Source organism: Megalopta genalis, chromosome 2 (genome assembly GCF_051020955.1).
Source record: "Megalopta genalis isolate 19385.01 chromosome 2, iyMegGena1_principal, whole genome shotgun sequence".
Lineage (NCBI taxonomy): Eukaryota > Metazoa > Arthropoda > Insecta > Hymenoptera > Halictidae > Megalopta > Megalopta genalis.
The window spans coordinates 7,780,631-7,804,674 of record NC_135014.1 but is presented as its reverse complement, the minus strand read 5'-3'; the positions used below and the strand labels follow the sequence as shown (position 1 = coordinate 7,804,674).

Here is a 24,044-nt window from a genome sequence, read left to right as displayed (position 1 = left end):
ATCGCCACGCAAAGCTTTTGCGTGGGTAGAGGCGCTGGCCAGCCCTGGAGGCGTCCCGCGTGCCCATCTTCGGTAGCGTCGCGTACGCTGCGGATGTTATATCTGGCGTCGCGACGCCTTCGAGCCTCAGCCGCGCCTCAGCCGCCCGCCGATTCACAACTCACCCCCACGGTTAGTAATTCCACGAAGTCCTCCACGTTCTCTTTCTTCTCTATTTCCTTCAGGTATACGAAGAGGCTCCGGTGTGTAGTGCAGCACGATCCGCCGGGTGATCTGTGTTTCTGTGGTGACTAAAGTGTTTGTAGGAGATTGGTACATAGGATTTAGGAATTAGTACGTGGGATCCGATCTCTAAAGTTCAGTGCAAGGAGTTCTTAAAAATCGTCGGTCGAGTAGTAAAATTTGAGCAGTGAGAGATTAAACATTGATCATCGTAGTTCGTTGCGTAGATACTTCATAGCGGAAGCTCATAATAAGCTAAAATTGCTCATCGTAAAGCTCAAATTGATAAAGAATCGACTTTTTTCGATCGAGTTTTTGTAAAAGCTTGAAAGAATATTTCAATTTCAATTGAAAGTATGAAAGAACATTTTTTAGAAGAAGTAAAAATAGATTTTCGTACCGTACGTAAGGTGGTAAATGATCAGTAGATATTGCAAAATAGAGACATTCCGAACGAAGATTTCTAAACATCGTACGCCCTCCCATTGTACAAAATGAATGGAACAATCTAATTTTTCTTTTCAGAGACACTAAAAAAGCAGCAACATGTGCGACGACGAAGTAGCAGCCCTTGTCGTTGACAATGGATCCGGTATGTGCAAGGCCGGTTTCGCCGGAGACGACGCGCCCCGCGCCGTCTTTCCCTCGATCGTTGGTCGCCCCCGTCACCAGGGTGTGATGGTCGGTATGGGACAAAAGGACAGCTACGTCGGTGACGAGGCCCAGAGCAAGAGAGGTATCCTCACCCTGAAATATCCGATCGAGCACGGAATCATCACCAACTGGGATGATATGGAGAAGATCTGGCATCACACGTTCTACAACGAATTGCGTGTTGCCCCCGAGGAACACCCAGTCCTCCTCACCGAAGCCCCCCTGAACCCCAAGGCTAACCGTGAAAAGATGACCCAAATCATGTTCGAAACGTTCAACAGCCCGGCCATGTACGTCGCCATCCAGGCCGTCCTGTCCCTGTACGCCTCCGGTCGTACCACCGGTATCGTCTTGGACTCCGGAGACGGTGTCTCTCACACCGTACCCATCTACGAAGGTTACGCCCTTCCCCATGCCATCCTCCGTTTGGACTTGGCCGGTCGTGACTTGACCGACTACCTCATGAAGATCCTGACCGAGAGAGGCTACAGCTTCACCACCACGGCTGAGCGTGAAATCGTCCGCGACATCAAGGAGAAACTTTGCTATGTCGCCCTGGACTTCGAACAGGAAATGGCCACCGCCGCCGCCAGCACCTCGCTCGAGAAGAGCTACGAGTTGCCCGATGGGCAGGTCATCACCATCGGTAACGAGAGGTTCCGTTGCCCCGAAGCCCTGTTCCAGCCATCCTTCTTGGGTATGGAATCCTGCGGTATCCACGAGACCGTCTACAACTCCATCATGAAGTGCGACGTCGACATCCGTAAGGACCTGTACGCCAACAACGTACTCTCCGGCGGTACCACCATGTACCCCGGTATCGCCGACCGTATGCAAAAGGAGATCACCGCCCTTGCCCCCTCGACCATCAAGATCAAGATCATCGCTCCACCCGAGAGGAAATACTCCGTATGGATCGGCGGATCTATCCTGGCCTCACTGTCCACCTTCCAACAGATGTGGATCTCCAAGCAGGAATACGACGAGTCCGGCCCTGGAATTGTCCACCGCAAGTGCTTCTAAGCATATCGTCGTCGCATCATCGACGTCGCACGAATATCGAACAATCACCAGTCGGTGTCGAGATGATCAAACATACAATCTGTTTGATTATCTTGATCGACTACGATGCTGCAGAAAAATAATTTTATCGGAATATCGCAGAACTTGGATCATCATCAGATCTCATCGAACCTTCATCATCGTGGCCATGTACGTCGTCCCGCACGGTACGGCCGCCCGGCTGATCATATCGTTGATCGTATAACTCTCGATGTGAGTTGCGAAGATCGCTTTCATCTGTCACTTCATCACGACCGAGGATGTCGGCTAAGGCGTTGGTTCTCTCGCTACCAGAGCTAGCTCGTGGGTGGCCATTCCTTATCCAGTATCGAAAACGAATGTCGTTTGCTATACATTGTCTGCTGACCAGCTACCAAATGCATCTTTCGAGCAAGAAAGGGACATTATAGGCGTACGCGGCAAATATAGGATCTTGGACAGGATTGGACCAACTTCGAGAAAAGCTGTCTCTATTACTGCTACGCGAGATCCCTGCGCCTCCAAAAAATTTCTCAAACCTATTATATGATAGTTAGCCTGTTAATTGAAGCAAAGTCACCATCAATGTACTTCTACTTTAATTTATTTTGTAAATATTATACACTATATATTGCTATATTGTTATACGATATCAATCTCAAATTAAATACATACACGTTGTCTCATACCACTGTTTGCATCCTTCGAGTACCACTATCCGAAGTCGTTCGGTACTGTACCTTAATACCCATGCTTTAGAAGGTCGCACCAGATCAGATCGGTCATAGTCGTTGTTAATTCCGATCAACTCTCCTCCCCCACTCTGCTCCCCTGCGTTGTGCTCCGGAAAAATATCTGCAACATCGAAACCTACGTAATAGTGAATGTTCGGAGACTTCAGAGCCGTATTAGCCGAGCGTTACCGAAGACTTCTGCTATCTATTCGACATCCTTCTATATATAGTTATCGTAAGAATTTACGCGAACGATTTTAATGTCAAAGAAGTATTACAAGTATACATATATATACGTATAGTATATAAGTATACATATACATATATATATATGTATTACGTATATATATTTTCGTAAAACTCGACGATTTAATATACATTTGTAAGAAAATACCGCTATTATATTCATGATGCTCGAGTGCCTAACCAAGATTCACGCATGCACAGCGGTGGAAAGCCGAAGTTATTTTAAAATAACTATTGTTGTGGCTTCGCGGTAGCGGATGACCTTGGCCTAATATGACTAATCTGTTTCTGAACGATTCCTTTTCGCATATACTCCCCACGGAAGATATCCTAAAAAAAGCCCGTTCGTATCTTTCAGTCGGTTGATTCGTAGCGTCAGAACTTTCAGGGGTTTGGTAATTTCACAGCGGAGAATACCTCGCTGCACATTCTCCGAGAACCTCTTCCGTCGATAAGGCGGATGCCGGAACGCGGGATTGGCCGATAAAAGAGCCGTGGTTTCTGCGATTTATTTTCGTCCCTATGCGTAATCTCAAAATATTCCTTGTGCTCCGATATCTGGTAGAAAAAGGCGAATGCGTATCGTGTAAAAGTCAAGCTTCACCCCGCGTCAGCCATCGGACTAAAATTGACCGAGCCATTCGACGGGTTTTAAACACCTTTAATGGTGAAGGGGAATCGCAATCGGTTATCGAAGATACAACTAACAAGAGATGCCTCAACCAATTGCGAATGTTTACGCATAATTTAACCGTCAACTACCGCGAATCTCAGGATCTAGTTTCTCCATTAGTTTTCTGCGAGTTTTATTTTTCTGCGTTTTAATTCTGTTTCGTAGAGGTAACATGCGATTACGTTACATTATTCTCTTTTCAAAGTATTCACAAACAGGACTGCGCAATATCTACAGTCGTTGCATGTATTTTTAAACGGACGATTAGAAGTGTCGTAGGACAGCTTTCAGGTATGTCAGTTTCATATGGGAACAGAGTACCATATCAATGGCACTATGTATGTATAGAGACTGGGAACCAATCTAGACAATGGAAATTGCCTCAGGTTCGGTATCAACCTATTACGAGCGACATTTAGTTCCAAATAGTAGTGTATTCGATGCATTTCTAGTATATACGAATATAATTCGAATATAATCTATCTACGTTTGAATATCTGTTTTTCCGCACTCGTTCTTTGAATGAGAAATGTAAATCCTGTAACATTTTCTAAGTACATAATTTGCATATGTTTGAAAAACTTTTCACAAATAAACGAGTACAGAAGAGAGTAAAAATAAATCATATATATATATATGATTATTATATATTATTATATTATAATAATATAATAATATATAATTATATAATTATAAGAATTATTATATTATTATATATATATTAAAATTTTGAATCCAACTAATTTAAATGGTTAAAAATATCAATTAGTAGTATTTAGATATAGAGAAATAAAGAACTTATATAATTAAAATAGAACATATAAAAAGAAGCGCTTTTAAGCATATTTTCACATCGATGATATATTCAACGAACGTATTAAACAAATTCAAAGGGAAGAGCTATTTGAACACGGAAAGTGTTACAGCAAAACTAATTGGAATCTTCTAGGAGCATCGTTTCCCTAGAAGCGTAGCGCAACCATCTCTGACGCTTCTCCAATAAAACAACGACAGAGGCCTGAAAATCCACTTCCGTAATAAAGCAAAACAAACGTTAACTTTGTACCAGTAATATCCACTCTCGTTATAATCTTCGGAGGGCAAGAAGAGCAAGCGGAATCGAGCGGCAACGAGCTAACAGCACGCTGCATAACAGTCCCTACTCGCATGTACCGATCAGAAAATTATAAATTTTCCTGCAATCGCAGGATATTCTTTAATTGTCCCCTCAATCTTTCGCCGACATTGTTCGTTCCGCGAATCCTATCGCTTAGATAGATTTAGTATCTTCGGTTTCGAGCATTCGATCGCGCGCAGCGATGTTTCGTTAGGGGTGCTGTAGACTTCCTACACCTGTGGCCGACCATTGTTACACCTCCCGTGACAAATGGATTCAACTCTCGATGCCAACCACCCTTTCCACACACCGTGCACGCGCGCGCAACAAGTTGGCGTGTATCGCATAGCGTTGTTAGCGGGCAATCGACAGCTCGTCACCCCAAAACAGGCAAACGACCAAAGTCCGCGCGAAGAAACAAACTACAATTCGCGCGATCATTTACTAGATTCGCTCGAATCCCTCTTCCGTATCAATTTCTTTTACTAATTCGTTCGCTTATTTCTCGGACGCGGACATCGATCTTTACCGAATCGATCTCCTTACCGAAGCTGCTATTCGATACTTAACCAATATAAATACAGATGGAATATCACATCGCGATCAAAAATCTCGGACGCGAGTTTGGCCGTCTCCGAGTTTTCCCAGAATCGTGAATACTAGAATCGAGAGTTTACGAACAAATATTTCATCGAAACCTCCCCCCGAAAAGCGAAGAAAAAGGGGTGGTGACGGTATCCGGGGAATCCGCGGAAAGTCGGAAAACTATAAGGGGAAACGGTTGTGGAGTGTTTTCACAACGAGACGCAGTTCCCTCGGCCCGCGTTAGGGCCTGGGGGCCGCCTAGTTCGGCGAGCGTCGCGACGCCACACGAGGCAAGCCTTTTTCGTGCCTGTCGGGCAAGCACCATCGCGCGAGAATGCGGGGGCGTCCTGACGAGAGCATATATTCGACGTCGCGACGCTCCCCAAGCACAGACGGCACTCCAACTCTGTCCCGTGCACGGTACGTAGAAACTGCTCTCTGGAACGGTATCGCGTCTCTTTGGATACTATCGGCTACCTCCCGAACCCTCGACGCTGTCCATGATACCATTCGGTTACACGCGATCGATCCTCTTCACCATTACCTTCGATAATTTTGTTCGGCCCACGGTCCTCCTCCGGGAATCCATGAGTCCGGCGTTCGTTTTCAGACGTTTCGCTCTTTTAAGGGAGCGGTCGAACTTCCTTCCAGTTGTTGTATCTGAAATAGCATCAAGGGTTCGGTCAAATGGTGCTCGAAAACTAAAGTGATACACGCTAAATTACCTACGAGTGAGTACGGGTTCTGTTTCATCGGTAAAACCAATCGAAATACTTATTCGGATCTCTCGGAATTTTGTTCATTTTCATAACAGATATGGAACGGTATATTTGTAGACTGTTGACATTCGTGCAAGCGCGGTTATTTAAAGACCGCTGTTTAGAATTTCGAATCGAACAGACCGCGGTTTTAGTAAATTGGAAAAATCAAGTAGGTGGCTCGCGAAGCTTCGTTCGACTCTCTATTGTATTTCGTACGATCAAGTGATCGAGTGTCGGCGTACATTATTCGCAGTCTAATTATCGATCCTAATTTTAGTAGCAGCGTCTTAAACTGACATTTGGCTAGCTTAAAGTAACATCGATAATGAATTGTAACAAAATTTATTTCCATTGAACGAAGCTTACCAATTCGTGTATGTTCAAAGTCGGACGATGTTCAATCTGGTTTTTATATTATTTGTACGCGAAAGTGGCCGGATTATTTATTTTCTTTCATGAAAGTAAGCTGTCTTGTTTTATCGTTTAGCTTGAATGTTTTATATAAACTCGAAATATATATAATTTGATATTGTATCAACATTTTGGAGCCATTCAGACAATATTTGCCGCGCTTCGAAACGCGGTGAGAAGCTTCTATCTTTCTTGATATTTAACATAATATCTGTTGAATCGAATGCAAACTTACAATTTTTACAAAATATTAATTCGATAATAACGGAACACTTCTTACTGTTCAATATGAAACTATAGATAGTACTACATCCTTAAAAGTCGGCAAATTAACCCGCAAGTGTATAAAAAAGTTTGCAAATTCATAGCATTCGAATGGTCTATCGGTGATCATAATTCGTCTCATCGTAAGCGAAGCGGTAAAATGTTATTTGAATCGTGATCGCGTTATTTTTAATGACACGTATCTTGTAAAGAACTCGATGCATATATCACAATCCGAGCACCGTTTGATAAAGTAGCCAGTTCCTAATTAACGATATTCGGATAGAAATTTATGAGACAGCGGTGTAGCAATCCAAGAAATTCGAGTCGCTTGGCTATTTCTAACTTTCCGACAAACCCTCGCAAATTGTATTCTCAGTCGATAATAAGGATCATCACAGTTTTAAGCAACAAAAGTTTTTCATTTTTGCTCACACATGTATAGTTCTTCTCCCCCCCTCCCCTCAAGGATTTCGGTTTTCGGTAATTCCACGAAATTCTTCGAAGAAACTAATCACCAAGGCCAGAAATAAGCTCGCGGGGCGAATGGCCGGCCCTATCATCGTGTTTAGACATATTGGAGGTCTTTGCCCGTGTGCAAGGCTCGTCCTTTTGCGAGCCCGGCATAATTTTGGCACGCGCGGGCCTCGTCGTTATGCTTTATCCTCGTGTACCGAGCACAGCCGCGCGGCGAACGAAGACAGCGGTGGTCACCATAATCGTCGCTTGCACTTATTAGGGATCGTCCGTCGGTCGTACGTCTAAAGTTAGCGGCGCGGCGCACCGAAATAGTGCTGCGACGCCGGGACCGCTCGCCTATCGTTTTATAGGCAACTGGGTCAATTCTGGCGAGTGCCGACGGTTTTCGTGAAAACTTTATCGAATCATCCGACATTCTCGCCGTTCCCCAACACGATCATTTCTTTTTAATTCTCCGATAAATTTATTTTTATTTCGCATCGGTATTTCAATATAAAAATTATCGACATTCCTTCTTGGACCTTCTTCTCCATTTGTTGTTCTTGTTCTTTCATGTCGACGAAATTAGACAACTATCCGGACATTCGTTGATCAGTCTCAGCCAGTGAAAACTTTTTCGACCGCTCTCCATTACTTTTTGTTACGAATGTTCTCGAGTCTTTCCGTACACTTAGATTCTTTCATTACGATTCAATAATTCGATTTTCCGTATAATGTTTTTCCATAAACGACAAAATATCTCTCACCGAATACTACCATTGTTAGCCATCGCGAATCTTTGATTCGTCGATTTAGAGAAGCAGTCGGGCTTAGATTATCCTAACAGTAAAGTTACACGTTTCCGAGAGACAATCAGAAAAACAAAATCAAAATCAGAGACAGACGATTTACGAAGTGAAGTATTTACGATGAATCGACTTATCAATACCCTGCGTATCGAACAAACGACAACGAGGAACCAAGAAAGGCCGCGATTTTTGTTACAGAGCGCTAAAAACTAAGAAGAAGATAAAAAATGTGCGACGACGAAGTAGCAGCCCTTGTCGTTGACAATGGATCCGGTATGTGCAAGGCCGGTTTCGCCGGAGACGACGCTCCCCGCGCCGTCTTCCCCTCGATCGTTGGTCGCCCCCGTCACCAGGGTGTGATGGTCGGTATGGGACAAAAGGACAGCTACGTCGGTGACGAGGCCCAGAGCAAGAGAGGTATCCTCACCCTGAAATATCCGATCGAGCACGGAATCATCACCAACTGGGATGATATGGAGAAGATCTGGCATCACACGTTCTACAACGAATTGCGTGTTGCCCCCGAGGAACACCCAGTCCTCCTCACCGAAGCTCCCCTGAACCCCAAGGCTAACCGTGAAAAGATGACCCAAATCATGTTCGAAACGTTCAACAGCCCGGCCATGTACGTCGCTATCCAGGCCGTCCTGTCCCTGTACGCCTCCGGTCGTACCACCGGTATCGTCTTGGACTCCGGAGACGGTGTCTCTCACACCGTACCCATCTACGAAGGTTACGCCCTTCCCCATGCCATCCTCCGTTTGGACTTGGCCGGTCGTGACTTGACCGACTACCTCATGAAGATCCTAACCGAGAGAGGCTACAGCTTCACCACCACGGCTGAGCGTGAAATCGTCCGCGACATCAAGGAGAAACTTTGCTATGTCGCCCTGGACTTCGAACAGGAAATGGCCACCGCCGCCGCCAGCACCTCGCTCGAGAAGAGCTACGAGTTGCCCGATGGGCAGGTCATCACCATCGGTAACGAGAGGTTCCGTTGCCCCGAGGCCCTGTTCCAGCCATCCTTCTTGGGTATGGAATCCTGCGGTATCCACGAGACCGTCTACAACTCCATCATGAAGTGCGACGTCGACATCCGTAAGGACCTGTACGCCAACAACGTACTCTCCGGCGGTACCACCATGTACCCCGGTATCGCCGACCGTATGCAGAAGGAGATCACCGCCCTTGCCCCCTCGACCATCAAGATCAAGATCATCGCTCCACCCGAGAGGAAATACTCCGTATGGATCGGCGGATCTATCCTGGCCTCACTGTCCACCTTCCAACAGATGTGGATCTCCAAGCAGGAATACGACGAGTCCGGCCCTGGCATCGTTCACCGCAAGTGCTTCTAAGCAGTTATGCTCGTTTCAAATTATTATTACTATCAATATTGTTATTGCTACACCTTTTCCCAAAATGTACCGTTCACTGCCGCACCGCTTCGTCTAATTTTGTCTCCGTTAGCTGAATCCTATCGGTACTGTTTCTACGTGGCGGTGAGATTTTTTCCGGCGAACATCGTCCGAACATATACGTCATCTTTTGTATATAAGTTTACATCTACGGAATAAATCAGTCTTATATTCTTACAACGAATCAAATCGTAGCTGTTCATTTAACGATCCCCTAAATATTACAAAAGAATTGTACTTCTATATCGAGGCGATTTGGGGTAATATCCCGTCGTTAGTACACTATCTTCCGGTTGAATTAAAGTACGTTGTCAAGACTAATTTAGCTTGTCTAGGTTACAATGGTACTTGTACGTTCCATTATAACGGACGCGCCCCGGAGTTCGCTCGGCAAGTCTGCCGAGTTTCAAAATAGGCAAAATAGGCATACGATCTACCGGGTTCGTCCGGAATTTGTTAAAATACACCGTCGCGACAAAGGACGAGATCGGTATTCTCTCGTTAACACCATTTTCTCATAATTCGAAAAGGTACGTAGCCGAGGGTGAATTCGATCAGTGTCAAAAACGCCGGTAACGGTTTTCGCTACGTAAAAATGCAACAAATGAGAAAACAATAGGACAGTACAAGGGGATGGAGGATCTAGGACATTAAAAAACATTTTCTAAGAAAATGTCGTTTATTAAGTTTCTCGTATAAAAATCTAGCGGCACTCGTGTCTACCTAGAGTACTACCAGTAATCAATTTTGGGAGGGGTAGTAGTAGTATACACATCATCTACCATGCATGGGCTGAATCATACGAGGGAAGAACTGATTGCTTCTATTCAAATTACCAGGAGTATCCGATCGGACTTCTTATTGGTATCTCTGTCGCCAAATTAATCGTAGACAGATGCATACTTCATCCTGGAACGTGGTCGTGCAAATCACTCGCTCTTCTTGCCTTCGACGCGTTCCATGCTTCGAACGCTTCGCTCATTTTTGCCGTATCGCTGTATCTGTAAATTTTTATCATTTCAATTTCATTCGTTTCATTCGCGAACTTGGGCAATCGAAGCTACGCAGACATATATATTTTGCAGACATGTGCTATCCTTAACCGCGAGAGACTGCTATCCTTTTTTTATGTAATACATACTAATCAGAATCGCTCGAACTTTCCCAACGCGGTGTACTGCTCGAAAAAGAAAAAAGTCTCGTCGTTAGGAGCTGTTCTCTACGTTTCACTTGGACTATTATAAGGAAATCGTTAATCGACGGCATGGCCGTTTACATAATCGTATCTACCTTGGTTGAAATACTGAGGCTCCTCGCGTTGCAGATTGGATCGCCTTAAATCATTCTGCTCTTGGTTCATCTTTGTGGCACGATCACCAAAGTTAGCGAAACTCTTACTCAATCGGTCGAGACCACCGCCGCGACGAAGAGATTGCGCGTACAAGTCTCCGCGGTAACAAAGACGCGCCGCGCCGTTTCAGGGTTGAAACTCTGCAATGCGAATCTGCGAACGGTTCGGAGCGGTTCCGCAGCCGAACCTTGCAAAAAGGTGGAGGGGATCGGCGGTGGCTCGAGCTCCGTTGTCGCCCCGTGCATTCCCAATTATAGAAAGCAGCCTAATCGACCAATAATTCGGTTCTATATAAACTTTTCATCGACTAATTGGCCAAGGATTTCCAATGACGGTGCGCGCGGCTGCTAATCACAAGCCCGGCAGCATCGAAAATATCGTCGCGTCATGAACAGAAAATCGATTATTATCGTTGGCACGCGAACGGTGTAAATCGCTGCCCATGCATGAATGAACAGCCCAGATTGGATCATTTTGTTGTTTTAATGACGTCGTAATAGACTTAATATAACGCGCAAGAGGGATCGTTGTGCCAATATGCATTAGCATGAATCATTGGATTCCGTTCGATTAAATTTATCAGGCTCGAATATTATAGATAAGATTGAATTTCGCTGGCGTTGTTCTAATCGGAATTATTGTTTATTTATACCGATGCAAGATGAATAATATTCTAATTCATTGGATATCAAAGCAAAGCTGATATAAGGCGATTCTTGCTAACGATAAAATAATCAACGATATGGAATAGTGAAAATTTAATGCTCTAAACATCGTAATATATTAGGATTAGAATTTTTCGAATTTCATTGCTCGGCAGGGACTATCTTCGCCCTTTCTTAGGTTTTAGATTCAATAGATCGAGCCTGCGCGTTGAATTTTCTATGAATTTTTTCTATTCCGATTAATGTGCAAAGTTATGTCGTTTCGAATATTCGACAACCGAGACGGGGAAAGGCGTGTGATCGAGGCGTATCGACAGTGTCGTGTCGGTGCCCTTCGACGCTTCGACCCTTCGACCCTTCGACCCTCGGTTATTAGCACCCAACGAACGACGGCCCTGGCGCATGACGAGTCCTTATTTGGATTGGGGGGCCGTCGGCAGCCGCCTCGTCGCGACGCGCGGCGTCTCTCCCTCTCGGCGTCGCTGTTAGGGCGACTAAGGACTAGGCGGTGGCGGCGGGCTGAGACGAGTGTTAATGCACGATAGATTTCCATCTAAGGGGCGGATCGCTATTTTCGGCTGCGAACCGATATGGATAAAGGGACCCCACAGAGCCGGCACTGTGCCACTCGCCGCTCTCGGTCTCTTGCACGACGTACGCCCAAAGCGACCGTTGCCGATTTTTCGACTCGTCAGTGAACGGTAAATGCATTTTGTCGGGTGTCTTCTATTTTTCATCCGTCTCTAAAGACCGTACAGTGAAGCACCGGCAAGCCGTCTTCGGGATCATCGCGCTCCTCGGTCCTCGCGATCTATCGTTTCGCGATCTATCGATAACGCCCGCGGACAACAGTGGATCTCGGAGGCTCCGTTTTTGTGTGATTTATTTCACCCTCTTCCAGTGATCCCGCGGCGGAAAATCGATACCAACCGATTGTCCAAACTGCACCGAGGACCGAGCGCAGTCGATCGCTCGAAGATATCGTTGCTCGAGTTTGCATGTCCGCGGATTATTGTGAAAGTGATTGATGTTCCGCGAATTGTGATTTTCACACTTGTGCCTGTTGACACCGCTTATCTTGTAATTAACTGATAGTTTCTCTTATCTCCGAGACAGTTAATAACGGCAATTTCTAAGCGATTACTAAATCGCAAAAAAAAACACGCTGATTACTGCCGGTTTCCTTTCAACGATTGACACCCAATCGATAGTAACAAATACTTTTACATCCTATTTTTTAAATCGTTCGTGTGCCGTATAACCGCTTCAAATTTTTCGCGGTACTAAAGAAATCTTTTTATCAATGCTCTCAACGTTTTTTTTAACTGTCATTTAATATCGGCTATTGCGATGATTTTTCTATTCATACGGTATTACTAACTATATTTTATATACGCTTCTGTCCTTAATCATTAAAATTATACAGAACATTAGAAAATAATTACGATCATTGTAATCAAACTAATTCAATTAAAATGAACGTAACTGTACGTACTCGTTATGTTATTTGTAGTTTTTACTTTATCTCTTATTTGAAATCATTGCTTTTCGTTGCAATCAGTATTTAATTAATATAATATTATTAAATATTTGTCATTTTCTTCTTTTCAAGCAATACACAGTATTTCGTAATCAATATTTAAACAGCTATATTATCTAATTATCATTCGTTCAATTTACATCAAATATCGTAAAATCATTGTAATTAAACTGCTGGTCTTTAAGGTTAAATTAAAGATTTGTTATTTCTATTGTCAATCGCAAGCTAAGACAAAAAAATAGTTATTCCTTTATATATTTATACACTTTATACAGATTATCTATTTAGAATACTTTTCTCTATTATGTTCATGTTTACTCGTTTATGACCCAAATTGTATATAAACTCGACAGAATATTCAAGTTTCTTTCTTTTACGCTAGTAACTATAATATTTCGGAAAAATCGTTAAATGAGGATAGTAGACCGTAAATGAGAATATTATTAACCTTTTGCAATCCTGCTCTTAGATTCATATAACTAGACAATAAAATCTTACGTAACTCGTTTAATTTTTGCAGAAAATAACTAAAACCAGCCAAGATGTGCGATGATGATGTTGCGGCATTAGTCGTGGACAACGGGTCCGGTATGTGCAAGGCGGGATTCGCTGGAGATGACGCACCTCGTGCTGTCTTCCCCAGCATTGTCGGCCGCCCGCGTCATCAGGTTAGTTGGCTATTAATCGTTAAATTTGATTGATATCAAGCAAAATTCAAGCATACCAGAGAACACGCCGAAGACCCTAAACATGAATTTTGGTAGCTGACACGATGATATCTCGCAATCACTGAATCTTATATCTCTTGTTTTCAGGGTGTGATGGTCGGTATGGGTCAAAAGGACAGCTACGTAGGGGACGAGGCCCAAAGTAAAAGAGGTATACTTACTCTAAAGTATCCTATAGAGCATGGTATAATCACCAACTGGGACGACATGGAGAAGATCTGGCATCACACGTTCTACAACGAATTGCGTGTTGCCCCCGAGGAACACCCGGTCCTCCTCACCGAAGCCCCCCTGAACCCCAAGGCTAACCGTGAAAAGATGACCCAAATCATGTTCGAAACGTTCAACAGCCCGGCCATGTACGTCGCCATCCAGGCCGTCCTGTCCCTGTACGCCTCCGGTCGTACCACCGGTATCGTCTTGGACTCCGGAGACGGTGTCTCTCACACCGTACCCATCTACGAAGGTTACGCCCTTCCCCATGCCATCCTCCGTTTGGACTTGGCCGGTCGTGACTTGACCGACTACCTCATGAAGATCCTGACCGAGAGAGGCTACAGCTTCACCACCACGGCTGAGCGTGAAATCGTCCGCGACATCAAGGAGAAACTTTGCTATGTCGCCCTGGACTTCGAACAGGAAATGGCCACCGCCGCCGCCAGCACCTCGCTCGAGAAGAGCTACGAGTTGCCCGATGGGCAGGTCATCACCATCGGTAACGAGAGGTTCCGTTGCCCCGAAGCCCTGTTCCAGCCATCCTTCTTGGGCATGGAATCCTGCGGTATCCACGAGACCGTCTACAACTCCATCATGAAGTGCGACGTCGACATCCGTAAGGACCTGTACGCCAACACTGTACTTTCCGGCGGTACCACCATGTATCCCGGTATTGCCGACCGTATGCAGAAGGAGATCACTGCCCTCGCCCCATCCACCATCAAGATCAAGATCATCGCTCCACCCGAGAGGAAGTACTCCGTGTGGATCGGCGGATCTATCCTGGCTTCGCTGTCCACTTTCCAACAGATGTGGATCTCCAAGCAGGAGTACGACGAGTCCGGTCCCGGCATCGTACACCGCAAGTGTTTCTAAGGTGTCGCGCCGAGCTCTGGGATTCACAATTGTATCACCTGCTTTCTTTTCTTTTTTTTTTCTATTGGTGCTCGGCGGTTCTCGAGCTACGGTCACCGCATTGATGCTGGCGTACCGAGGTTACAGAGAAGAAGGAGAGAAGAAGGTAGAATCGGGGGTATGTGGTTTTGGGAAACGAAAATTACTGAAGTGCCTTTATTCTACACATTTATCAGACTGTACTTTACTTTGTAGTTTATACAACACGACTGTTTATTATTAACGTTAATTAATTTATTGATAATTCTCCTCGGTCATTGCAACGAGCCCTTCTCGGTCCCGTAAAACGTGTATACGCAGATATACATGTATTCACACAGTACATACACACTCGGATATGCTTTCTTGTTATATCGTACGCGCACTTTGATTTGGCATTTGCGATTTGCACGGGGTGGTAATCGACGAGAGAGTGGAAATATACAACGGAAAAGAAAAGAAAATACCGTGACCAGGCGCATCAACGTCGGCTCATATTGCTGCCTGGCGTATTGTTCTTCTTATTATACCATATGATTAATGATAATAAAACTGTATTATATAGTAAGTCGATGTCGGATTATGTGAACCTTATCGCGGTCGATATCGTTGGCGAATGTTCAACGCGATGACACAATAGTCGTGAACAAATTGGCGTTTCATACCCTACGAGAATTGGGAGAAATATTGTGTTTTCGTTTCTCATGACATTTTACTCTCTGGATGCAGTGTACTTTGGCAGCCAGCCAATCCGTATGTAACTTTAAGTGACTGTATTTTTGTTAGGTTTGGGGTAATAAGGGGTTTCCTAAGATCTCTCTTTCGCAGCGATAAAAGAAAAAAAAAAACATGATCATTTTTCTTACGCGCGATCTATTCGAGAATAATCAGGAATGTTTCAACAGGAACTTCATCATAGAAACGTGTTCCACATTAATCGGGTTTTTACCGTACGTTAGTTATTGGAAATCTGCAGTTCTCGGTTCTCCTAAAAATATGGACAATAAGTAAATGGACTTTAACATTTTACGTGAGATCTTGATTGTAACGTTTAGCCAGAGATCACGATGAAATCTAGCCAGAAGCAATTAGGTTTCAACATTTCTGTGCCGCTAGAGAGTTATTTTGACCTGCGATCTCGACGTTCATCAAACGATCGTTTCTGTGTTTGGTAACACGTTGAGATTCGTCGATACGTAACATGTTCGCCTCTTCTTCTTGAACGCGATGTCCTCGGCTGGCCCCGGGAACGGCTGATTTTAGTCGTTTCCTCGAAGTCGAAGCGACGGCTGAATTGTAATCCAAGACGACCGACAAAACCGCGGTACAAATAAAGAAATAGCGAAAATAGAGCTGTCGGGGTAGTCGAATGCGTGGATGCTCCTCACGGCTATTGAGGAGTGCGTGCCGGGGGTCCCCGGGCGCATCTTCTAGCCTTACAAGGCCCCCGAGTGACTTACGTTTATTCTGACGCTTCGACGACTAAAATTAGAGCAGCCTGCGCTTCTCGGGGCTTGCATGCACGCGTGCACCTGCATGGGGTGGATGCGCGCCAGTTTAGGTCGACGCTATCTCTCTTCGTAAGTCGGACACCGTGTGTTGTATTAAACACTCTCGGGAAGAGGACGGATTGGTTCGCGAGCGCGCATAACGCTATAACTCGCATGCTTTTACGTGCTGCCCGTTTATACGAGCAAACTTTACCAATAAGGCGATCGTTACACCAATGTACAAGTTAGTTTGGAAAGTTTCTAACTTTAAAACTTATTCGAGCGATGCTCGATTCGCAGTATCGGGGAGCATTTTGTTTTTTGAACACGGAGTGAGAGTTCTACTTTATGCGGCACGTGTTCAGTTCATATTTACTCCTTTTGTAACGATTCAATCGAAGAAAGGAAATACATATTCATTTTACGTCCACTTTTACTTATAAGATCAAATACTAAAGCTGTTGGAATAACCGAGTCTTTCCTTTCTTTCGAATTCCGCAGTGATCAGTTTTCTTAACTTTTTTCTTTTTTTTCTTTTCTTATATAATAATGTTATTTTTTTCATAGAATTTTATATGGTTTTTGTTCTGAAATGTATTGGAAAATTTTGTAAAATTGATCCACAAAATTCGGAAATATCTATTTTTGCATCTGTTTGAATAGAGTAACGAACGGGACGCTCTTTAAATGCTTATTATTAGCTAGAGTTCAGAAAATACCATCGTCTACGGTAAACATTACTGTATTTTGAAAATCAGATAGTTCGATAGGAAACGATCTTACTAGTATCGTACAATATTATATTACGCGCAGATATATCTTGTGACGTTGCATCTAACAAAAAATTTCTCTGATTTCTCTACAACGATAACATATCTATAAATCGGACTTCGATGAAACCATTCAATATTGTCACGAACAGTGCCACCATTATCGCCAATACGAAGCGATTATTTCCAATAATATAATAATATGATTTGTTATAGTTTTATATAAAAATATTAATTAATTTAGATGTTCGTCGTTAAAATTTAGATGCGTATGCAGATCTTTTACTTTTCTGAAAAGAAGAAATCAACAACATTTAGACTAAATAATAAGGTAAGTTACAAATCGCAAATTTTAATGTCAGCCTACATATTTTCATCGCTTTTTTCTTTATTTACTGAAATGTTTAAAAATTATTAAAAAACAAAAAGTGGTCGCAGGAACTGTCTCGATTCCGAGGATTAATCAAAATTTTATTTTACTTGAATCTTCCTTATCGGGAAAAACGGCTAAAGAATATTTTAAGGATACAGAAATATTCAAGAAAATACAGCAAATTGTATTATATAGTACAGATGATTATTTTCGCTTTCTCCATAAGATATGATGTAAATTCCGGCACGAATCATCTGCTTCGTAAGATAAAGAATAGTGCCATTAGATGTAGTGGCAAAACGCTCAAACTATTCGCTATGGAGGGAAACGAAATACAAGAATAATATCGTCGATAACTTATCGATAGTTTTAGATTTTAAATTTATTAGTAAGAAACAAGTGTATACTTTATTTCAACTATGAATTACTAATCGTATAACTCGGTGACAATTATATATGGTGCGTATATTTAAACGATGACAATAGACAAAAATAATATTTGATAGGTTCGTTAAATTAAATATCCTTAAAATTAACAACAAATATAAAAAACAATGGGAAGATTTCATCCCATTTTCTATATACATATTTTTTTTGCGGCTAACTAAAGAATCATCTATATATTCAATTTTCTCTCTATTAATAACAATAGATAGCCTTTTTGCTATAAAGTAGACGTAGAAAATTTCCTTGAACACACATATTTCTGTATCTTCAAAATATTCGTTTAATATCTTAATTGCTATATTTTATTGAAGTGGCATGAATGATAAAAATAGTCCAATTATCCCGGCATTGTGTCGATTTCGAGTATGATGGACACAACATTGTCGGAATTCTACTGTAAAATCTAAAATTGTAATCGACGAGTATAGATCAATTTAACATTACCTATAAACTGTAAGCGTGTAGGCGTAAGTATACATATAATATACATAAGTTTTTTTGCATCAGCATCTATTTGATAAGCGTAAATGTAATTGGAAACGATTTAGTTTTTAGCAAAGCTTCAAACTGAAGGCTACGTATGACCTAAATTATGTGTCTATACGTACACAATATTGTACAATGTAGCTCATGCTCAGTCGTTTCACGCTTCTTTACATGCACAATACTCTATACGCATACATATGTCACTACAGAGCATATGTAGCGTGCTTCTTTATCAACAAAAAGTGAAAGACAAATACTTGCTCAATCTCATACTTGTGATATAATACACTTGTATGCGAGCGATGCGAGCAAGTTTATACGTTTGATTTTAGTCGGCGTATGTATGCCATACACTGTCATTTGTGCTAGAAAATAAATACCACGCTGTTACAACAATGTCTGTTGCATTAAAGTGACGAGAATACGAGTGAAGATGGAAAGAATAAGGATTGTCTTGCTCTTGAAGATGTCCTTCGTGTGTTCTGTGCAGTAAAAATTTAAATGAAATGGTCATTCAGGCTCACAAATGGATACGTGTGTTCTAAGATAGAGAATTACAAATGTCACCGTGCATGAAAAATCTACATTAATAAAATAAGAATTTGGTGATTGGATTCGAGAGAAAATGGAAAACACTGAGGTTAAATTCCGAATTATGATGTCAATTATCACAAATCTTTTTAAGATCAAAAGGTATATTTTATAATTTCATCACGGTAATAAAACACAAATGTCTCTCTCTCTCAACTTTAAAAAATTAATAAAATCATATTTAGAATATTATATTGCATACAATCATTTTTCTTCTTAGATTGGACTTTGTCATTTCCTTATTATATAATTGGTAGAATAAGAATTATATTATTTGGTGAATATGTAGCGAAACATTTTATTTTGTAATATAAAACGATAATATATTTGTTACAGGTTCACATTACATCGGTACAAAGTATAATGTCCAAGTTATTATTAATATTAAATTATGTTTATAATGGGGAAAATTATACCAATGAGCTGGTTGAACCAGATATTGTTAATTTTAAGTATATTAAGTGCTACTTTGTCTTTGGTTATACAAGAATGGGCTGGCCTCACACCGTTACCAATTTATGTTTCTATATTATGGATTATTTTTATTACAATAATGTCTGTATGGCTCAGTTGTTATTTATTTCAGCTTGCATTAAAAGCAAAAAATCCATGTAACATAACATTCCTGAATGACTGGTTATATCAAAAGTTAATAACTAATCTAAAATTACCTGTGGACAAGAATTCGGTAAAACCAGATACCGGGAAAATAATAGATGCAAATGCAGTGAAAGAAAAAGCATCTAAAGAAAGAAGAATTTCTTCGAAAAGAAAAAGATTGATAGGAGTGAATGATATAGTGAAAGAAATAGACTCGAAATGTATACGAGTATGGTATGAATCTATCAGTAATGACAAATCGTTTCCTGACGAAGCACAGGAATTACTTAAAAAGTTATTTACCAAATTGTTCTATCGAATTCATGTGATGGATAAGGTGAAGCTTACTCAACATCTAGCCAATGTGTTTCTATTACATTTTAAAGAGTATCGCAGGTATGAATTTTCGTTCATAGATTTATTAAATACATCGTTATTACAAGTAATTTATTGCTATTGTAGAGCATTGCGGCGAGTAGAGAAAGGGACAGCAAAAAATGTGGAAGAAGCATTTAAATATTTACATCCTGGTTCTCGTAATGTATCAGCTTTGGAACATATGCTTCATCGAATGATCAATATCATAGCACAAGAATTTTTACAATGGGAATTGACGAGTTCGTTGCCATGTAAACTATTGCTATCTATTTTAGCAAAACGACTATTATTATTTATAGAAACAGTCAGTTGTCCAAACTGGCTTTTTCAACGTTTGCTGGAATTATTACAGCCTATATCAAATGAAGTTGCTAAAGTTCAAGATAAAAGGACAAGCGCAGAAGAAACTGTATTACGCACAAAAGTACAGTATATTCTTATAAAATTCTATACTGATCATTAGTCAGTTAGTCATATTTTGTATTAAAAGGATGATTGTTTTAGAAGCTGGTATCTGAGGTCTTGTGCGATGGTATAACATCTTCAACAGCTGCTATAACTCCAAGACCAACATTGAAATCAAATTTAGACACATCTGTAAAAGCGACAGCCGAAAATAAAAGTAAAACACTGACTATCAACGAAAAGAGACCGACCTTGCGCTTAGACAATTTGCCTACAGAACACAGAGGTCTTTGGGGTCAAAGTATGTCCGAAGGCGATAACGAATTAGACGAAGATAAATTATCTCCTGTGTATGAAGATACTACAGATTTTGCATCAACAATTGCTAGATTAAGAACTGTATTACAACAAAAATCAACTGTGACTACACCCTTGTAAGTTACAAAATTATTTTCACTTAAGTAATGTAGCGAGTATCCTATTACATTGTACGTTCCCAGACATATGGAAGAAAAATCGTACGCAGTTTACGAAGGTAGTCAATTTACAAATCTAATGATTCCTTGGACGGAATTTCGTACTGAACCCGATGGATCGCAACAGTTACTTTATTGCATTCAATTTGATGATATAGAACAACGCGGTGTTGATTTGTTTGTAACTACGACGGCAACTGTTAGAAGACAATATCGTGATTTTGTTCAGTTACATGCTAGTTTACAAGAGGTAATTTGAAAACTAAACATTTCTGTACATCACAATATTTTATTTCATTTACTTATTATAACGTACGGCACATAGATCCCAGAATTAGCATCCGTGATGAAAAATTTAGTATTACCGGAAGGTGGGCGTACCGAGTTAGAAAATTACATCATAACTCTAACTACACGCTTAGCTAGCGTATGTCCGCCACAATTGCGACATTTTTTGCGACCAAGCAGTAGTGCTGACAAAAAAGCAGATATCGTAGCACCTCGTCTTGATAGGTTCTTGGCCAAAACAGTAAGTGGGGTTTTCAACACTTTAAGAACAGTTGTCCCAGGTTTTGAAGTTGAACAGGAAGAAGAAAGTGTACCATTACCTACATTGATGCCCTTAGCTGATATACCATGGAGATTTGTGGAAAACATTAAAACGGTAACAACTATAATGTAAATCTTGATCAAATTTACAATATACTTATTAATAATATTTATAATATTTTATTCCTTATTTAATATGAAAATCTATATGTAGATTTCTTTTTTTTTTTTAATTTGCACAGAAAAGTTTAGCAAGTGAACTCCAACAATTGGTCGCTGACAGAACTGATTATTATTCTGTAGACACAGCTTACGAAGCTGTTGATTCTATAGAAGGAAGCAATGATACCGCACTAATAGGTCACTGGTTGGAAACCGTAAACGATTCTTACGAAGGTAAGTTCAGTCTACATGCTGTTCTTAGGCATATAAGATAGCATTTAATCTGTTTTTATATTCGTTTTCTGTTCTTCTCGACAGAAGAAGCAGATGAACTGGATTCTCATTTAACATTAACATGTGCGGCTGTTGATCTTATCTGTGAATTGTTGGCTGGTATAGGAAGTAACAACACATTGCAGCAAGAAGCAGTTGTTAGGTGGACGAAATTACTTTTCGGAAATGTCACTGAATCTGTGTTACAGGTAAACATTCATGGTGATTATAGCTGGTAGTATTTGTAAGATGATTAATGAACTTTTATTATTCTTTTTTTGCAGACTATAATTCTTAAAATTTTTGATTTCTTGAGTAATAAATCATTTCATAACGTACAAACCAAAGTTTCTGACGAATCATTAGTACAAGTAAGGGAAAGATTCATGCAGGAAATATTAACTACAATTTCCAATGATGTGAGATTAATATTTGGCGAGGATGATACGATAAATATTCTAAAATATTTACTTGGTTCTTATGAAATAAGGAAAATTAATATCGACTTGAACCTACAAATATTAGACGTTGTAGCGTCGCAACTGTTAATTTCATGTAGGACAGCTCATCATCGCGCAATTTCTTAATAGTTTAACTTTCTGTTTGTTAATTTATTAAAGTGGAAGCAGTGCATAGAATGTGTATGTTATTCACATGAATTACTGATGTCTGGAATCGTAAAGTATTGATATATAATTTTAGTCACTAAGGAATTGATGTGCCATAGTAAATTTGTTGACAATTTAGAACTATCGAGATTTCAAAAACAGACTATGTACCTGATTACATATTTAAAATAAGGACGCCAAGTATTTTTTCCATTAAACTGAGTTATAAGTTGAATGATGTGTGATGTATATACTGCATACGGTATGCATTTAAACTGTACATTCGTATTTAATGTTTAAGTTTTGTACAAATATTTATGACAAAAACATTATATTTCACAATTAATAAAAGTTATCAATATACATGAGATTTAAATGTATGCAAGTTCTTAGTAGTCTAATACATGTTTATTCTTACAATTAATAACATCTAATTTATAATTTATTTAATTATCCTTCCCTTGTTCACTTTTAACTTTCTGTTTCTCTAACTGAGCTCTGAAATAAATAAACACATTTTATTGAATATGATATTAAAAGCTTCAATAATATATGTGATGATTAAATTAATTTATATAAATAAACCTTTGCTTCTCTATTTATAAAGAAATAAAACGTCATTTTCGATTAGTGATAATATTATTCATTAATATCATATTGTAACATAAATATAATTTAATGTAAATTAAATTTTCCAAGAGTTTGCAAGCATAAGTAAACAATTTGAAAATATACATATTTAACGTTAACGTGTACAGGGTGTACCAAAATTGTCCTACTTCCGGGAAATGAGAGCTTTCTGAGATCATTTGAAGTAACTTTTTCCTTAGCGAAAATGCAATCCGCGGTTTCGTTTACGAGTTATTAACGAAAAGCACTGACCAATGAGAGACCACTCGTAAATGAAGCCGCAGATTGTATTTTCGCTAAGAAAAAGGTTACTTCAAATGATCTCGGGAACCTCTCATCTCCCGGAAATACCATAATTTTGGGAGACCCTGTATATTTATTTTATGCGAATGTTCGTATTTTTGTCACAAAATTTACCTCAATTGTTGATTAAAGTCGTCTTCTACATCATCATCATCCCAATTGTCTTCCCAAACACTAATATCTTCATTGTCTTCGTCCGCCGCAGTCCAATCTACCAAGTCATTCATTCAATTGAGGTTAGATCTCGTCATTTACAAAAAAATATTAGTAATCTTAAATTCACATACCTTCCGCATGAAATTCTTCGAACTCATCGTCTTCCTCCAACAATCCCAAATCCACTTTCGCTTTATCGTTCTTACTCTCGGTCATTTTTTAATTTGATAGTGACAAACAACGTTATTGTCCGTGCGATAGAAAGAAGCAACTAAAGCATGAAACAAATATATATAGACATATATGTAGATATACAGGGTGTCCCAAAAATGTCTCGCAATACGGAAATGTGGGGTAGCTGAGGTCATTCTAAGTAACTTTTTCCTTTGCGAAAATGCAATCTGTGGCTTTGTTTACGAGTTATTAACGAAAAACACTGGCCAATGAGAGGTGACGGCACGCGAGAGAGAGAGAGAGAGAGAGTCCGCAGCACGCGAAACTTTGACAGAAGGTCGGGACGGACTCGAGCCGCGTTCGAAGTATTGAACAAGTTACGAAG

The 24,044-nt window shown here is 40.7% G+C and overlaps 5 protein-coding genes and 1 long non-coding RNA gene across 6 annotated transcripts; 4 read left to right on the top strand and 2 right to left on the bottom strand.

The window, feature by feature from the left end:
* The first annotated feature begins 23 nt into the window (after positions 1-23).
* LOC117218341 (actin, clone 205) lies at positions 24-2,042 on the top strand. The gene is made up of 2 exons (XM_076528804.1): positions 24-171; positions 748-2,042. The coding sequence occupies exon 2, from the start codon at positions 769-771 to the stop codon at positions 1,897-1,899; it is 1,131 nt and encodes a 376-aa protein (XP_076384919.1). The 5' UTR covers positions 24-171; positions 748-768; the 3' UTR covers positions 1,900-2,042.
* A 3,492-nt stretch (positions 2,043-5,534) lies between these two features.
* On the top strand, positions 5,535-9,583 carry LOC117218347 (actin, clone 205-like). Its single transcript, XM_076528805.1, has 2 exons — positions 5,535-5,692; positions 8,175-9,583. The coding sequence occupies exon 2, from the start codon at positions 8,204-8,206 to the stop codon at positions 9,332-9,334; it is 1,131 nt and encodes a 376-aa protein (XP_076384920.1). The 5' UTR covers positions 5,535-5,692; positions 8,175-8,203; the 3' UTR covers positions 9,335-9,583.
* A 471-nt stretch (positions 9,584-10,054) lies between these two features.
* LOC117218349 (uncharacterized) lies at positions 10,055-11,144 on the bottom strand. The gene is made up of 2 exons (XR_004489757.2): positions 10,685-11,144; positions 10,055-10,395 (listed from the first exon to the last, which is right to left on the bottom strand). It is a non-coding gene; the product is annotated as an uncharacterized LOC117218349 (long non-coding RNA).
* An 811-nt stretch (positions 11,145-11,955) lies between these two features.
* Positions 11,956-14,977, top strand: LOC117218342 (actin, muscle). The gene is made up of 3 exons (XM_076528803.1): positions 11,956-12,111; positions 13,471-13,618; positions 13,766-14,977. The coding sequence occupies exons 2-3, from the start codon at positions 13,493-13,495 to the stop codon at positions 14,768-14,770; spliced, it is 1,131 nt and encodes a 376-aa protein (XP_076384918.1). The 5' UTR covers positions 11,956-12,111; positions 13,471-13,492; the 3' UTR covers positions 14,771-14,977.
* Positions 14,978-18,205: 3,228 nt separating this feature from the next.
* On the top strand, positions 18,206-22,766 carry LOC117218336 (uncharacterized). Its single transcript, XM_033466633.2, has 10 exons — positions 18,206-18,335; positions 18,417-19,047; positions 19,282-19,941; positions 20,008-20,347; positions 20,428-20,762; positions 20,829-21,054; positions 21,130-21,468; positions 21,596-21,749; positions 21,834-21,997; positions 22,073-22,766. The coding sequence occupies exons 3-10, from the start codon at positions 19,337-19,339 to the stop codon at positions 22,373-22,375; spliced, it is 2,466 nt and encodes an 821-aa protein (XP_033322524.2). The 5' UTR covers positions 18,206-18,335; positions 18,417-19,047; positions 19,282-19,336; the 3' UTR covers positions 22,376-22,766.
* Positions 22,711-23,777, bottom strand: Sem1 (Suppressor of exocyst mutations 1). Its single transcript, XM_033466657.2, has 3 exons — positions 23,617-23,777; positions 23,444-23,540; positions 22,711-22,894 (listed from the first exon to the last, which is right to left on the bottom strand). The coding sequence occupies exons 1-3, from the start codon at positions 23,699-23,701 to the stop codon at positions 22,843-22,845; spliced, it is 234 nt and encodes a 77-aa protein (XP_033322548.1). The 5' UTR covers positions 23,702-23,777; the 3' UTR covers positions 22,711-22,842.
* Positions 23,778-24,044: the final 267 nt, after the last annotated feature.